Below are 17,244 nucleotides of genomic sequence, written 5' to 3'. Positions count from 1 at the left end.
AACACACACAGCGCCATTATCCGTTCCAGAGTGGAGGAGGGCTTTCAAGGGGGTATGCTTATCGTCAAGCATCAGCCATTTTATTACTATAATCACCCCCCCCCCTTTTTTTTCTATCTTCAGCTTGACTCTATCCATTCCTCCTTATCCCGATCACAACCTCTACGTCTCTCTCTCCCCTCTCTATCTCTCTCTACTTGTCACAGCGCCTCTCTATCCCTCCTTCACGTCTCCTCTCTATCTGCCTCTCGCGGGCGCTCGGCGTCTGGGGAGATAAATGTGTGCAGGCCCATGGCGGCGCCAGACCCAGGGCCGCTCTTAGCTGTCAGCGTGATGCTAAATGAAACACGCTTTATGGAATCTGCTGGCAACACACGAGAGCAAACACAGGCGTGGGAACGGTCCAGATAACTTTGGCTCCGATGAAAAGGCGTTTTCGTCGGCCTTATCTGTCCGAGCAGAGCAATTCAGCACCGGTCAAGGCCGAAGAGGGGAGGACAATAACCTCGGCTCAAAACAGCAATTATTAGGGGCAATGGCCAGCAAACACTCAAAGACATAAATATGAACACACTACTGATAGCCCCAACCACTCAGCCATATGCTAATGCAAAACAGTTTTGACAGAAACCATTAAAAAAATGGTTTTGTCAGAAAACCATGTCATTTGGATTTAAAAACAGGTCTTTTTAAAATATGTAAATATAGGGAGTTTGAGGACGTTCATACTGCACTTGTCCCCTACACTGTCCAAGCTTGTCTACAGCACCCTTCTGTGGCACTGGCCTTGTCAGTTGAGTAGTCAGCTTCTACTCCACTTTACTCCATTTTAAGAGACGACATGGAGCCCAGCTTACCAGTTTCCATGCATAGCTGACGTTGTAGGCATCTTTGCTGGTGTCTCGGAGGCGGTTCATGTGCCAGGAGAGTGAGGAGTTGACCGGCACAGCGATGACCTGGCTGCCCAGAGGCAGACTGGGTGGAGAAAAACACAAGAAAGAGAGAGAGAGAGAGAGAGAGAGAGAGAGAGAAAGAAAGAAAGAGAGAGAGAGTTAGCCACCTTTTCTTGTTCTTACTGCATTCCAGGCTACTGAGATGGAGACATGCTGGCTCTCAAGAGTGCTGCATCCTCTCACTCTACAAAACTGTTTCCCATGATGCCTTACCTGAGGATGTTCTGCCGCACCGCGGGGAAGCCGGGGATGTTCTCATAGTGGATGATATCGGTGTGCAGCGGTGCCTCGGTCATCAGGTAAGGACGGGTCAGTGAAGGATGCATGAGTGTGTATCCTAGGAAACAAGTCAATGTCAGTCTCAGTATAGCCACTTTAACCCATTTACTTAATAAAATGCCTGCTAAAAATGCCTATAGAATCCTATGGCATTCTAGACTAAATAACCTTATTTCCTGAGGGTTTTCTGAAAAAATACTAAAAATTGTCAACGTCTACCAAAATTTAATATCTAAGCCTCTGTAGCACCTAGAAACATGAAATAAAAAGCATGCTGCGCTACGCAGCAACCATAGGGAGAGTCAATGTTGCGCTATGCAGCATCCGGCGGGAGATAGAATGTTGCGTCATGCAGCATCCAGCGTGAATGGGTTAACCCCATTTAAAAACATTGTGGCAACATCACCCCATGGTTCTGAGTCTGCGACTTAGCAGCCTCCACATCAACACCCATCCAGATTTGGCTCAGGAGCCCAGGGGAAAAGATGAGATACTCAGAGAGGTAAACTAAACAAGTCTCCCCTGCCAAGAGTGGACTGCCGTCTTCAGCTAGCAGCTGCTGGAAAACAGGTGCACCATCTTACAAGAGGCAAGGATCTGCCTCTCTCTCTTTTTTTCTCTCTCCCCTCTCCCTTTCTTGTAATTAAAGCCATTACCTAAACAAACTAAGTGAAAGCTACCTTCACTCCTGTTTTGTTTATGTCTGCGGTTTGGTATCCAACGTGAACAGCAAACTTGTTAATGTAGCCACTCCAAGTCCAAAACAGAGTAGAGTTTCAACCATTGGCTTAGTCATCAGGAAATATATAGCCCAAACCACCCGCCCACCCCACCCACGCACAAAAGCTGCTTAATGACACTGGACAGAGTCACATGTGAGAAACAAAAACATCAGAAGTGCACTTCCACAGAGGCCGAGTGTCCAGTGTCTGGACAGGGAGAGTGAGCTGGTCTGCTGGCCCCTCTAATGGCCGGACAGTGGGCTGAGCCCAGAGGACTGAAGGGCTCCACTGTTGCCCTGTGGTGCTCAGCTGAGGTGATGTCAGCCCCACACGGCTCATAGCGTAACCCCCCCCCCGCCCCCACCCGTCCCTCTCTCTCTGTCGGTAGGGATATAAATGGCACTTTTAACATTTACTATTAATCTTTCAACAGTTAAGTCTACTCAAAACACATTACAGCACAGTGGAGGAACACAGTGTTGTGACTGACACTTTGAGGAACTTAAGTACCAAACAAAGCTAGAGTGTCTGTACAGTAACTATGCTTTCTGTGACTTCTCCATCAGAGAGAATGGAACAGAGCTCTATAGAGGGACTCGGCTGCTTTGCCCACCTTTGTTGTCGATGAGGAAGGTGTAGGAGGCCAGGGAGTCCTGGTAGTAGGTGACGTCCTCCAGGATGTAGGCCAAGTTCACATCCACCCCCACCACGCCCAGGAGCAGGTTGCCAAAGTAACATGGCCGGCTGACCGTCATGATGAAACCTGAGGGGATTGAAAGTGAGCAGAAGGGATTTTACCTCCTGATGACATCTACAGTAAGGAATTGTGATGGAACCCTGCTGGTTCTATGATGCATATGAACTGTGTCATAAGCACATAGCTAGGATATTTCTTCTCTTCAGAAAATGAAGAAAGATGACGTTCAAAATAAAGCTTCTTATTCATTCATAAAGCAATCTTGTAGATTATCTTATCTGCCAAAACAAATTGTGGATTATTAGATGTTTTTGAGTTTCATAAATCATCAACTCAAAATACTCAAAAATCTAAAAGAACCATCTCAGACATCCCTTGCTGTAAACAGCACACTCTGTTGAGATCTGTCTATGACCTCACCATCGCCCATCTGGTCAGCATAGGGCAGGCTGAAGGAGGCCTGGTCGATCATGCGGTTGGGTAGGTTGATGTAGAAGCGGCCCACGCTGGTCTCCAGGTTACTCAGCTGGTTCAGCACCATCATGCTCCCCTTCACCACCGGCTGGCTGGAGCGGTCAGGGAAACCGTACTTCACCGAGTTCTGCTCCGCAAGGTCCCGAAGGAATGCCAGCTCCTTCAGCCCCGTCACACCCTCTGCATGTGTGTGTGTGTTATTGTGTGTGTGTGTGTGTGTGTGTGTGTGTGTGTGTGTGTGTAACAAAAACACAAAAGAACAGTAACAGTAACTCTACATATTGATTACCTTCATACACTGTACAGAGGCTTTACTCTAAGACAACACATAATCTGGTAAAGTATACACTAAGGCTCTCCATGTGAATAGAAACCATTCCATTTATTTTTGATTGCAGATTATATCAACAGGTGAGCTACAAATTCATTGACAGCTGTTTGTACTTCCAAATTTCACGACAGCTGTTTGTACTTCAGCCAAATTAGTCAAAGGCAACAGTAACACCATGGATTGCAAATCTTTGGATAAGGAAACACCATGGATTGCTTTTCCTGCAACAGAAGAGTGTGAGGCCTGAACTCCCAGCAGAAAGTCACCAATGGATTCCAGATTGCCTGTGCTCTAATCAGGCGTAATGAACGGGACTCCGATCATCATCTGATCCACACATGGGCCCTTTGGCCCGCTGACAGGCGCACTGATGAAGAGAGCCACACTGCTCGCAGCACACGCACAGCCCAGCCAAGATGTCTGCACGGCTCTCCTCATTAACCACTACACACATGCCGTGGAGAGGCACAATGTTTCTTTCCATCGTCAAAAACAAGGACATTTGGTCCACATCAATACACTTGCCTGCACTTTCCATCCACTCAAAAACACCACTCAAAGACTTCAAATCTGTTCGTGTCCTTTTGCAGATGTATGCACAAAAAGTAGACCCAGAAGTAGTCAGAACAGTCTGTATTGTACTGTAAGCTGCACGGAAAACAATTCCAATCCATCAACATATTGCAAGCAAAAACTAAAAAGAAACATTTGAAAAACATGCCTTATCTGATTTGAAACACATACAGTACAAAGATGCAAATCCAGACATGTGACAATGGCAAAACAGACAAAGGCCCAAACACATGGCTAATTGATCCTATGCTCCACTTCAATCTGTGCATCACTAACCAGCCCCTCCCCTTCACCCTTCATCAATCAAGACTGTCATGCAGATTTGCTCATATACTCAAAGTTGTGGGGGTGGGGGTCATCCACAAAGAGATCTTTTCAACTGACGGACAATAGCCTAGATAGCTGCACAACATCAATAGCTGCACATCACCACACACACACACACAACACGTCAACACAAACACACACACAGACACACACACAGACTTCATATTGCAGAACACTAGTATATATACTCTTTTGATCCCGTGAGGGAAATTTGGTCTCTGCATTTATCCCAATCCGTGAATTAGTGAAACACACTCAGCACACTAATCAGCTCCCCTCATTTCCCAGACTCGTCTCTTTTCACTAAGCGCCCTTGCCTCCTCATGTCCTCTAGTCCCACTGGCCTGGCTTTGATGTGGCTCTGATGTGCAGCCCCCCCCCCCCCCTCTGATGTGGCTGCTGTTTAATTCTCAGATGCATAAACTAATGTGTGCTAATAAGGCTAATGCAGCCAGCGAGCGGGGGCAGTGGCCCAGGTGAGGATGGGCACTATAAAGAGGGCTTTTGATCATCAAAACTGTACTCACACACACACACACACACACACACACACACACACACACACACACACACACACACACACACACACACAAAGACACACACACAGACACACACACAGACACACTCTAATGGGGGGCTTTGAGGTAGTGCTAGCTGCTCTGACAATCCAATCATTTCCAAAACCATAACAATAGCTGTTGAATCCAACATATAATTTTAGAAATAAACAATCCTATTTAAAATGTACCATTCATGCACAGACGAGTATCCTGGTGAAACTGCGACAGACACAGGCACACACAGAGCCACTCAGAGAGGATCAGCTGCCTCAATGCTGAGCGAAATCAGATCTGTCCAGATCGGTCCAATCAACCTGGCAGAGGCTCTTTCCTCCAAAGAGCACCCGTGGCAGGCAGCCCAGAGCCTTATGGGAAAGCCCTGTCCTGAGAGTGTGCTCCTTATGTTTATGTTCCGCAGGCCCATTCAGCCCAAGCCACTTAACAACGCAGCTTCCACTTGCAGACAGAAGAGTAAACGGCTTTCCCAGCATCGCGCATCGACTGCTTGGATTCCAACCATTCTGGAGGTGGAACCAGCGAGGGGAGCGAGGGGACACGGCGCTCTGATGAAGGAGAGACGTTACAGGGGCCTCTTTGTTTATGGCCCCTTTGGCTTTTCCTGTCTTTGATTTCAATCACAGAGACAGAAATCAGAACTGCAGCTCAGGGGGAACTGAACCTGTGCACTTGCTGTTCAGGGCACCAAGCGAAGCCAGATTTGGGACTGGATAGCAGGCAGGGGGCTGAGTGTGGGGGGGCTGATGCAAGAGGCAGCGAGGGGGCAAAGCAGGCCACTGGGAGGAAGGTGCATACTGTACCACTAACAACCACTCCTACTACTCTACAATACAATGTTGTTAATGTCCCCCCATGTGTTCCAATTAAGGATTCTTTTACTTAGGCATTCACATCAACAATTATACAAACCGTTAAGCTCACCCTAAATACTTACTTACCACTAACACAGACTAAATACTACATTGACTCGCAGGTGCTTTATGGGACCCATGCTAGAGACACTCTGAGAGTGAGTGACAAGCTGCACACTCATATTAAGCCTTGGTCATGTCACTGGTCATTTACCCAGTTTGCAGGCAATTGCGGTGAAGAGCATCAGAGACTGAGTGAGTGGACTGCGAGCGTTTGCTGGAGCGTACCGTTCATGAGGGCGTAGGTCAGGATCATCACGGAGTTGTTGAAGTGGCGGTTCTCCTCCTTCACCATGCTGAGAGTCGCCCTCTTCTCCTGCTCCGAACTGTCACGGGACGTCAGGCCCGACGACAGGTAGATGATCGCCATGTCTGTTGCTATGGTGACGGGGTAGGAAAGGGAAGCAAAACAAAGACTAGATGAAAGCAAAGTACACCTTCAGAATAATTACACACCACTACAAGTCACATTCACCTATAAAATCCATGCACAGTAAACTAAATTATTGTTATGAACATTCAAACTAATAATTATATTGAACTGAATTATAGTTAAGGCATTGAGGCACGCTCTAGTCTACAGGTGGTCAGTAAGACACTGATGCACGCTCTAGTCTACAGGTGGTCAGTAAGACACTGAGGCACGCTCTAGTCTACAGGTGGTCAGTAAGACACTGATGCACGCTCTAGTCTACAGGTGGTCAGTAAGACACTGAGGCACGCTCTAGTCTACAGGTGGTCAGTAAGACACTGAGGCAGGCTCTAGTCTACAGGTGGTCAGTAAGACACTGAGGCAGGCTCTAGTCTACAGGTGGTCAGTAAGACACTGAGGCAGGCTCTAGTCTACAGGTGGTCAGTAAGACACTGAGGCACGCTCTAGTCTACAGGTGGTCAGGTTAGTGGGAGGCTGGCGAGGCTCGTACTGATTTGGCGTTTGGTGACGTTGCTGGTGTTGCGCAGCAGCTGGAAGGCCTTCTGGAAGCCGGCGGCGTGCTGCGTGGCGCTTTCCGAGGCCTTCACGTTGCTGATGAAGGTGGTCATCTTCCTCTTGGTCTCGCTGGTGGCCGGAGACAGGAAGCTCTTATAGCATTGGTCCAGAACGCAGGAGCGCACCGCATCTGCCACTGTTAGGATGGAGATCTGAACACAGACAGACAGACAGACAGACACACACACACACACACACACACACACACACACACACACACACACACACACCAGGAGAAACCAAAGTAAGAATAGTGTCAATACCATTATACATTCAAGCATAAACAATAATTTTAGTTATTGCATTTATCAATTCTCTATATCATTTATCTATAGCCAATGCTGCATTTGATGACTGTATTTCAGTGTATGTGAGTATATTCTTTGTTATATTTGTCATTCATTTTCCAGTGAGATGCAATCTGTGTGTCTCACGGTGTGTACTGTATGTGTGTGCAGTGAACAGGTCCCACCTTATCGTGTTCATCTATGGCATTGAGGATGACAAGAGCCGCATCCCGGGCAATCTGAAGCTGCGTCTCGGTCACTGACGCCCCGTGATCGATGATCACCACGATGTGCTTCGACTGAGGCCTCACAGCTGATACATACACCGGCCTGCACGCACACAGAGAGAGAGAGACAGAGAGAGAGAAGGAGAGAAAGAAAGAGCGATAGAAAGAAAGAGAGAGGAGTGAGGGAGAAAGAGAAAGAAAGAGAGAGAGAAAGAAAGAGAGAGAAGTGAGTGAGAGAGAGAGAGAAATAAAGAGAGTGAGGTGAGAGAGAGAAAGAGAGAGCGAGAGAAACATCATTATCAGTCTGACATGGCATGTAGCAACACAGGACATTCCTCCGTGTTATCTGGGCGATGCGGGAAGAGGATCCACGTGTGGCCGTGGCTACTCTGGGCTCAGGGCTCTGTTGGTGGGCCGTGGCGGCGGTGGCCGCTGGCGGTGGAGGAGGCAGACACCCGGAGGCCCAGGCCTCCCTCACCTCAGCCTGCCCCCACTCCGCTGTTTGCCTAAGGGATCCGGTTCCACCAGCCCTCTGCTGCACTCGGAAGGGCCGCCATGACAGCTGCTCTTTCTTTCTTTCCTGCACTTGATGCTATCTTGTCAGAGGAACGTCCCTTCCAAAACGGACATGTATCCTTCTAGAGGACTCCCACAGCGGAGCGCCGGATTTGGCAGCTATGGAGGAGGCTGATGTTGAGCACGGTTCAGCCTGCCTGCCTCAACATAGAGCAGTGGTTTGTGTGTGTGTGTCTGTACATTGTGTCAAACTGAAATTAAATGAAAGGAACAGCGCATAGGAAATTGTGTGTGTGTGTGTGTGTGTGTGTGTGTTAGGTGGTTGCTGGTCCGATGATGCCACTGTCATCTCTGGCTCAGTCACAGCTGCAATAGCTATGCTCACATCTCCTACTTAAGTGCCAAATGAGATGGCCCACATTTTCCCATGCACTGAGAAAGAAAAAAAGATTTCTCTGTCTGTGTGTGTGTGTGTGTGTGTGTGTGGTGTAACAGGGTGGTCTTTCAATATGAGGACCACACCAGTGACCACAACACAAGCCCGCCAGATTCCAGCCGGCTTTGCTGCTCCCAGTCCCACATTCCAGCCGAGGGCATCCATGCTCATTGTTCCTCCAAGCAGCAAAGCCCAGCGCCCTCTGAAGAATCCAATTCATTTGGCGCCACACAAGAAGGGCCCCTTCAGCGAAAAGGGGGGGGGGGGGGGCACGGGGGCAGGGGGGGACTGGGTCACCTACCACGGGCCACGGCTAGAACCCCAGCTCCCCAACCAGCCTTTTGTCTTGCTTCTCCCTCTCACTCCATGAGTGTGCCTCTCTCTTTTCTGTGGGTTTTCTGTCTGAGGAGAGGTGGCAGCCATGGGATGGTTTACACCCCCCCCCCCTCTCCCTTAAGGCCCAGTCCGGAGTGGTTGATGTGGCAGTGTGGTATCCCCTCCTTTAGTAAACATCCCAGAAGTGGCACGGGGGCAAGAGAGGGACCCTTCTTAGCTTGGACACAGACTTATTTGGTACGCAAAAGTACTGGCTGACTTGCCTGAACGCGTGCTCTGAGACCCATTTAAACACAGTACATGCACACAGACATGAATAACTATGAAGCAGACATTTTGCTTTGTCAAGGTTAGAGAGGTCATTTGATGGTCTTTTGGCAAACTTTCTCATCAGAGTACACATAGCCTCGCCACCATCTTTATGCAGATGCAGTTTTAATTCCTGTAGTTCTAAATAAAATATCTAAAAAGCCCTTGAGTTAGTACACATTCTATGATTCGCAAGCATTTTAGAGAACCTCTGAACTGTAAACAACTAACCAAAATGAACCTCTGAAACAGAAATGAAACTTTCAAAAACTGTAGTGAATTTCATCTAACTATGGAAAATGACTACCATACAAAGGAGTTATGCAAAAAACACAATAACAGTAGTTAATAACAGTTATCAGAGGAATCCCCTTCAGCCGAAACAGAAGCCCTTCACTGATGAACTCAAGTCAACTGTAGCATACCTGCTGCGGTGCTCATAGGAGCCCTTGCAGTGGAACTTGTGGGCTGGAAAGACAGTGAATATCCCCTCCTCAGAGCTGAAGTACTGCCACTTGATGCCCGGATTAGACTTCAGGTTGTCTGCCAGAACTGGAAGTGGAAGTCAGATCGGGAGAGAAAGACAGAAATCATTCCAATGAAGAACATTTTATACAGAACAAAGTCATACTTGACATGGATATGAAGAGAAGTGCTAAAATAGCTACAACGTGTGTGTGTGCGTGTGTGTGTGTGTGTGTGTGTGTGTGTGTGTGTGTGTGTGTGTGTATTCAGGGTCTGTATAAGGTGGTGTCCCTGAAGCGGAGTTCGTATAACCAATGGCCCGTAGTAAAGGTAAGCAAACAGTTATTGTGTGCACATCCCACCTTCTGGCAGGTGCAGGACAAAAGAAAACTTACTCAATTGAAAAATATAATGTCCGCAACACTGTTTTGACTTCCATATATTTAATGCACAACAGGCAACGTTTCGACCCTTCTGGGTCTTCTTCAGGCAAAGAAGTAGTAAAGGTACACACAGAGCATGGGCACTCAAGCGAGCCCACATACATCAGTCACTCACTATGCACACAGCTGCTGAGCTGCAAAGGTGGCAGAGGCAAGAGAATAGAGAGAGGAATGTCAGTCTTCTACGTCTCCTTTCCAAACCACTCCACTCCAACATGGCTTCTCCTCATCTCCCTCTTAACCCAAAGGCAGGAGAAGGAGGGGAGCAGATGAGGGAAAACAGGCAGAGACCAAACGCAGAAACCACAGAGGGAACAGACACCAGCAGGGAAAGAGAGAAAAGTGTGTGAGAGAACGCCTGACAAGGTGACCCTGACTCCGTGTGTGTGTGCGTGCGTGCGTGCGTGCGTGCGTGCGTGCGTGCGTGCGTGCGTGCGTGCGTGCGTGCGTGCGTGCGTGTGCGTGCATGTGTATGGGGGTATCAGACCCTGTTTGACAGGCTCGGGGAGCTTGAGGCCCAGAGGGGGAGAGCACAGATCCAGATAGAGGGGCCATGTCTGGGGGCCAAACAGGTTCAACAGGGTCTCGGTTCCCCCCAGGGGGCCCCTGAGGTGGGCTCTCACTCAGGCCCAGCAGAGCCGCCTAATGGCTGTGTGGCTGTCTTATTAAGAGCGATGCTTTCTGAGATTAATTTATGTGCCAGTGACGCAGTGGTCTCACATGACAAGCTAGCGCACATTCCAAGTATGCATATGTCATGGCGCTCTTATTCCACTGCATTGAAATCAGGCAATAAAGCGTACATGTGCTCTAAACTTACATGGGGTTCACAAAGTTCATATAGAATTTCAAACAATGTATAACTGTACCATAAATTGAGTTAAAGCTAGCTTTGTCTGGTAGAAATACATTTTTCATTTAAGGAAAATATGTACTCTGGCCAGCACGGCGGTCATAAGTTGATGAACCATGTCATGCTAACGCCCATAGACTCTTGGAAGATAAGCCAGTGACCTCATGAGTGGGGGGGGTTGGCCCTGTGGTTGGAGTACACAAGTGCACCACCTCTCTGAAAGGGTCAGGGGGTCAAGAGAATCAACAGAGGAAAGGGCAAGCACAAAGCCCAGCTGTTTCCTGTCTACAGAGCTGCTCAACACAGAGAGCACTGCAGAATAACATAACATGCCTTCACAGAAACAGACAGAGAGAGAGAGAGAGTGAGAGCGAGTGAGTGAGAGAAAGAAAAAATGGGAGAGAAAAAGAGAAGAGAGAGAGAGAGAAAGAAATACAATACAAACCAAACAAGGGTGTGATGATAAATGCTAGCACCATGTCTTCACTTGTGCCATTTAAGACACAATGGCCTCTCTCTGGTGCCCTCCTGCCTCCTCTCTCTCACACAACACACACATGCAAATATGTGTTCCCAACTCAAATGTACTGTGTGGTTCCAGTGAATCGAATCCCTGTGATGACCGACATAGCAGGACATAAATAGAGCCACAGCCTGAACAGCCAATGACCCCCCCCCATGCCCCGCCATCCACCTACCACATATACACACACCAGCCCTATCAATCAGCGTGTGTATAAACAGGAACCTCGCCGAGATGCTGACAGCTTAAAAGAATCACTATACATTCAGCGGCTCAAGAGCCTAATCCACCGACCAATGTTTAGAAAACTCTAGAACCACAGTGAAATAGCCGGGGAGGGGAGTGGGAGAGTGTGTGTGTGTGTGTGTGGGGGGGGGGGGGGGCATTTCCTCTGAGTGCCGACCCCTCTTTTCCATCCCATCTCATCTCTGTCTCATTCCCTCTCGCCATCTCTCTTTCTCTTTCACCAACTCACTCACACACACTTTCTCTCTTTTTCCCTCTCTTTTTCTCTCTGGCTCTCTCATTTGGGAGCAACTCTTCAGTGGTGCGTTGCCTAAGAGTGCTAATTGAGAGGTAACGTAATATAACACATGACACTCAGGAGAGCCTTAAAGCACTTAGCTGAAATAAACAGAGGCCAGGAGAGGAGCATGAGAGAGAGAGAGAGACAGAGAGAGAGAGAGAGAGAGAAGAACAAGGATAGAGACGGAGAGTGGAAGTGTATGTCGCAGATGGCAACGGAAAGATTCCTGATGATTGCCGTGCACACAAGTGTAAACAAACACAACATGCCCTGGAGGATTTTCCATATCCTCTTCGTATCTCCGTTCTTACACCTTCTCACTCCATCCCTCTATCTGTCTCTACTTCACCAGACATCAGACTGGAGAGACACTTGGTGGATGGTCTCCAACACACACACACACACACACACACACACACACACACACACACACACACACACACACACACACACACACACACACACACACACACACACACACACACACACACACACACACACACACACACACACACACACACACACAGTATCTCGCAAGCCCACCCCTACCCCATCCCACTTGTCCTGGCCCTCTACACTCTCCCACATTGTTTAGACTATGTTCAGACAAATGTGCCTGTGTGGACTAGAGGTCAGTATAGGATGACTAATGGAGGGAGAGGGGTAACATGAACCCTTGATGACTGTCAGGAAAAAATAAAGCTTGTGGATGAAGACAAATCATAGTAATCTGGGCCGAGACCAGTCTAAATGAGTGTAAGTGTGTGTTTATATGGGTGTGTGTGTGTGTGTGTGTCCGTGTGTGTGTGTGTGTGTCAAATGAGTGGAATGATGTATTTGTGTAAACTGGTGTTGGAGGAGAAATGACCAGGGCCCCTCGTTGGAGGAAGACTGCAAAAACAAGGCTGACCGTACACCAGTGTTTCTGCACTCACAGGACCAGCCCATAGAGGACGCCCCGCATGTCAACAACACAGTATCGCTTACACAGGGGGGCCTCACTAAACCTCTGCTGCTTTGCACAGGAATGTTATGGACAGATTCATTAAGACTCCATCGCACACAGATTATTCTCAACAAATCCTTTCAGAGCCAGCTATCTTAGGCCAGCAGACTGGCACAAATATCATATGATAGCCATTGCCAAAACCATATTGGTTTTTGGCATTATGGCATGGTCTGTGTATAGGATATGCAAAATATACATAGCCTACAGGCAGCATACTGCATTTCCAAGGTAATGATCAGTTCAAAACACAGAACAACATCAAAACCAAGCTCACGCTTATACATCATTTCCTTTGGTCAGCCGAGGGTGAAGGCAGGCTTCTGATAAGATTTAAGGGAGATGTTTGCAGACAGCACGCATGGCTAGACTGGGGCGTATCTGATAAGATAGAGGCGGGGGGGGGGGGGGGGGGGTATGGGTGGAGGCTGTCGGCTGGCCGGGGCTCTGACTATAGAATGATAAAAACATACATTTCCTGACGGGAGCGCGGACGAGGAAGGATCAAGGACAGAGGAAGCCTCGCAGCCAGTCTGACTTTTAAGTGTGCAAAACAGTGTTCTTAAATCAAACACATGAAAGGGGAGCAGGGAGGGAGAAAGGGAGGGAGGGAGAGAGAGAGAGAGAGAGGGAGGGAGAGAGAGAGAGAGGGAGGGAGGGAGAGAGAGGGAGAGAGAGAAGTGGGAAGGAAGGTAGGAGAGGAGGATGGGCCTGGGAGGATGAGAGAGACATAGAATGAGGGAGAGCGACACAAAGACAGCAGAGGCCTAATGCATCCCCCAGACCTTTTCCCATCCTCTTTCCTCCCCACCCTGTTCAAAAGAGAGGATCTTTTCATGTTGCGATTTGATGTCATGCAAAGAACGGTCTCCTTTGAAAGTGGTTACCATGACAACGCAAAGCACAGTGATAACAGCACTCTGCTTTCAGGCACAAAAATGACTGTGTGTGTGTGTGTGTGTGTGTGTGTGTGTCTGTGTCTGTGTGTGTGTGTGTGTGTGTGTGTGTGTGTGTGTGTTTCCCCCCCCCCTACCTGAATTGAGGTCTCGTCCTGGATTGAATGCCCGGCTGCTGACTGTTGGGGACAGGCGGTCACAGCAAATGGTCTTGGAGACGTTTGTGTTGAAATTGCCGTCAAACCTGTGAGCGCCAGAGAGACACAAGAGATGGGGAGACGGAGACAGACCATCAGAGACACGTTGTCCACACCACATCACACACACTGTTAAATGCACTGTGCTAAAGACACCTCCCAACTCATGCTCACCCTCCTGCCAATGCTCCCCCAAACACTTGGACTGTGACTCTAGTACAAAAGAACCAACTAGCACAAGCCCATCACCCAGTCCATGGAGAATGAAGTGCTTATCCACATCTATGTCTGGTGCATGAACTTTCAAGACATCAGTGAGAGGGGAGACTAAAGGGGAGACTAAACTGGAGGGCCATACTAAATGGAGAGGATGGATTTGTTTTCTAGGTCACAGCATCCTCTGTCGTGCAAACCGTAGACTCAACAAGCCAGTTCCCCTCTCCATCCATATTCATGATACAGGAAGTAGCGTGCCGCACAGGCCTCCAGCAGATGCAGATCACTCTGCATAAACATGTGGTTGGGATGGGGAGGGTTCAAACACCAATCCATATGTGTTTGTAAGTACAGGAAAGAGAGAGAGAGTGTGTCGGCAGGACATCAGTGCAGTGCAGGGAACTTCTGTGTTTTTCAACAGAACTGTTGTGTTTGTGTGTGTGTGTGTGTGTGTGTGTGTGTGTGTGTGTGTGTGTGTGTGTGTGTGTGTGTGTGTGTGAGAGAGAGAGAGTGTGAGTGAGTGAATGTGCATTATGCCATAGGACGCATTGCTTCCAGGCTGATCGAAAGCCGCTCTCCTGGGACTCCCTGCACCAACACATCAGCTTTGATCTCCCTCCCTCTCTTTCTATCCCTCCTCCTCCATCTCTTTCTATTCTAAACACCTATCTCTCTCTTCATCAAATCCCCCCATTCTTCCACCCTCTGTTAAAAAATGAGAGAGAGAGAGAGAAGTCAATAAATGTAGAAATTCCCTCCCTCTCTATCAATAGCCCTGTTTTCACTCCTCCTCAAGCTCTTAAGCCTTCCCTTTCATTTCAAATCTCCCTGTCACTTTTAAAACTATTTTATTACAACTGGCTAGGTTTGTACACTCTGTATTTAGAGAATATCAGTCCATTCAAGGAAGTTCATTTATTTTAAACAATAGATCACTAGATCCTTTTTGTCAATGATCGTAGAGTAGTTGCCTCTGTCCCTACCACCACTCAGGACTACTTGGCAAAAGGCAATGCATCAGAACATTCTAATGATTCACAACTGGGTCACTATGCTGTGGACTGTGTTTTATTTATTTTAAATCCCCTGGGTCTGTGCTTACTTTAGTTAATGATCACGTGCGCCTTCTCCCAGAGAAAACCAACTCCCAGCTATGCACACACTCTTCAGTTCCATCCCCCCATCCTGCAGCATCACCTTTACACACACACTAAAACGCCTACACTTTATTTATCTCACACACACACACACGCACACACCCAATCAGGGCACACACACGCGCACACTCCCCTCCCTATCTGCAGTTGCTGCGATCACGAGGCCGGCTCTCTCCTGATTGACGGCTGCTCTGATGTGAGAAGCGCTTTGAACTTCAGACATTAAATTCCCATCAGGCTGCACCCATTAGAATTCTCCTCCAGCACACTTTACATAGGAGGCCCCAGCAAATGGGCCCGATAAAACATGCATTGGCACCGCTCTTTTGAATTTCACATCAAATAAACAGAGTAAGCAAGGGGAGGAAAGACACAGAGAGATGGAGAGAGAGAGAGATGGAGAGAGAGATGGAGAGAGAGAAAGAGAGGGGGTAAGGGAGGGATTAAAGGCAACCTTTCAGCATTTTTTTCCATCTCTGATTTGGGTCCAACATGTAAATGAGGGTCTCGGCTTAAAAAGAACAGACTGGAGCGAAATGGAAAATAATGGCATAAAAAAATACACAAAAACCCAAATGCAGGGCTGGAGCCGCACTGCTCACACAGGCTTTAGAGGAGGCAGCCTTTCCAAGAAAAGAACCTCCAGCCCAGTACTACATAGCGCAAGCACCACACAGAAATACTCCACCACCACTGAAACGCTGAGAATCAATCCCAACGCCTCCAGCCACTCTCCCATGGAGATCCTCCACAGTGGCTTCAATATGGATGCTGCCTGAATGGACTCATACTCAGTGGAGGTGACCTCCATAATGTCTGCATAATCCATGATGATACGCATTTCCATAGTGCTGATGTTCCTAATTCATTCTTTAGGTAGCCTGAGTCTACTCTGCAGAGGTTTGATGTTTGACATTTGAACAAGGGGGAAGGGATTAGCCTAACCGCTGCGCATCATGTAGCTGTTCTATTTTTACTCTTTGTTTGTTTATCAGTGTGTCGCTAAAAGAACATTCTCAAATGAGTCTGAGGAAACATTATTTCAGCGAGTGCAGACATGGTGATGAATGTTACCAAATAAGTGGAAAAGACATGGCACCATATTCACAGCTGAACACCAGAGGCGCTCCTTTACTCAAACAACCGACATAACCAAAAACAGAACTTTCTCAAGATTTTGTAGAAAGTTCCGGAAGATTTTTTGATGAATTTAATTAATTTGATTGCTCCACATTTGACATATAAATAAAGCAAAAAAATGAATTGAGAAAGGGAGAAAGATAAGAAGGGAGAGAAGAGAGAAGAAAGAGAGAGGGGGAGAGAAAGAGAGGTGGTGTTTTGGGATTTGGCAGGGACTAGCCCTCTCCCCCAGATATACAGCACAGGAGGCATTTGGGTCTGGACGAGAGGCATTATCGCCATGGCAATTTAAGAGCCCTCTTTCGGAGTACTTAAGCCCCCCACTCTGGCCTCTCCAACCCCACTCTCAAACAGCAGCTTCATTAGCTCACACACACACACACACACACACACACACACACACACACACACACACACACACACACACACACACACACACACACACACACACACACACACACACACACACACACACACACACACACACACACACACACACACACACACACACACACACACACACACACACACACACACACACACACACCTCTATTGGCTCCTTCAGGCCCAGCATACAGACAGTGGATTAACAGAGGGCTGGGAAAGAGGAAAAGAGAGAGAGAGAGAGAGAGAGCAAGCAGCACTGCGTGTGTGTGTTCGAGGAAGAACCAGAGAGAAGCAGGAAGTGGTCCGAGACAGAGAGAGACGGAAGGAGGGAGTGAGAGAGGGAGAGGGCACTAGGACCCTGTAAGAGTACACACAGGAGAGAGGGAACGGGAGAGTCAAAGAGGCCTACTGTGTGTGAGGGAGATAACAAAGAACACAGCACTGAGACAAACAACGCGTCTGATAAAGGCAGTGTGTAAAACACACACACA

General features: G+C 48.0%; 1 protein-coding gene across 1 annotated transcript in view; it reads right to left on the bottom strand.

The window, feature by feature from the left end:
- cachd1 (cache domain containing 1) overlaps positions 1-17,244 on the bottom strand; it is a 65,647-nt gene that overhangs the window by 17,788 nt on the left and 30,615 nt on the right. The window contains exons 4-12 of the mRNA XM_076277861.1: positions 13,794-13,900; positions 9,370-9,496; positions 7,306-7,450; positions 6,769-6,985; positions 6,074-6,223; positions 3,072-3,305; positions 2,568-2,717; positions 1,167-1,290; positions 858-975 (exon numbers count right to left, since the gene is read on the bottom strand). Of these exons, the coding sequence (XP_076133976.1) occupies positions 858-975; positions 1,167-1,290; positions 2,568-2,717; positions 3,072-3,305; positions 6,074-6,223; positions 6,769-6,985; positions 7,306-7,450; positions 9,370-9,496; positions 13,794-13,900 (1,372 nt within the window). The remainder of the gene's footprint in view (positions 1-857; positions 976-1,166; positions 1,291-2,567; positions 2,718-3,071; positions 3,306-6,073; positions 6,224-6,768; positions 6,986-7,305; positions 7,451-9,369; positions 9,497-13,793; positions 13,901-17,244) is intronic.

Source organism: Alosa pseudoharengus, unplaced genomic scaffold (assembly GCF_046254945.1).
Source record: "Alosa pseudoharengus isolate Yale_2024_CS ecotype anadromous, Long Island Sound unplaced genomic scaffold, YU_APseudo_1.1 YU_APseudo_1.1_scf_11, whole genome shotgun sequence".
NCBI lineage: Eukaryota > Metazoa > Chordata > Actinopteri > Clupeiformes > Clupeidae > Alosa > Alosa pseudoharengus.
The sequence above is the reverse complement of the archived record's forward strand: the minus strand, read 5'-3'. Positions and strand labels throughout refer to the sequence as shown.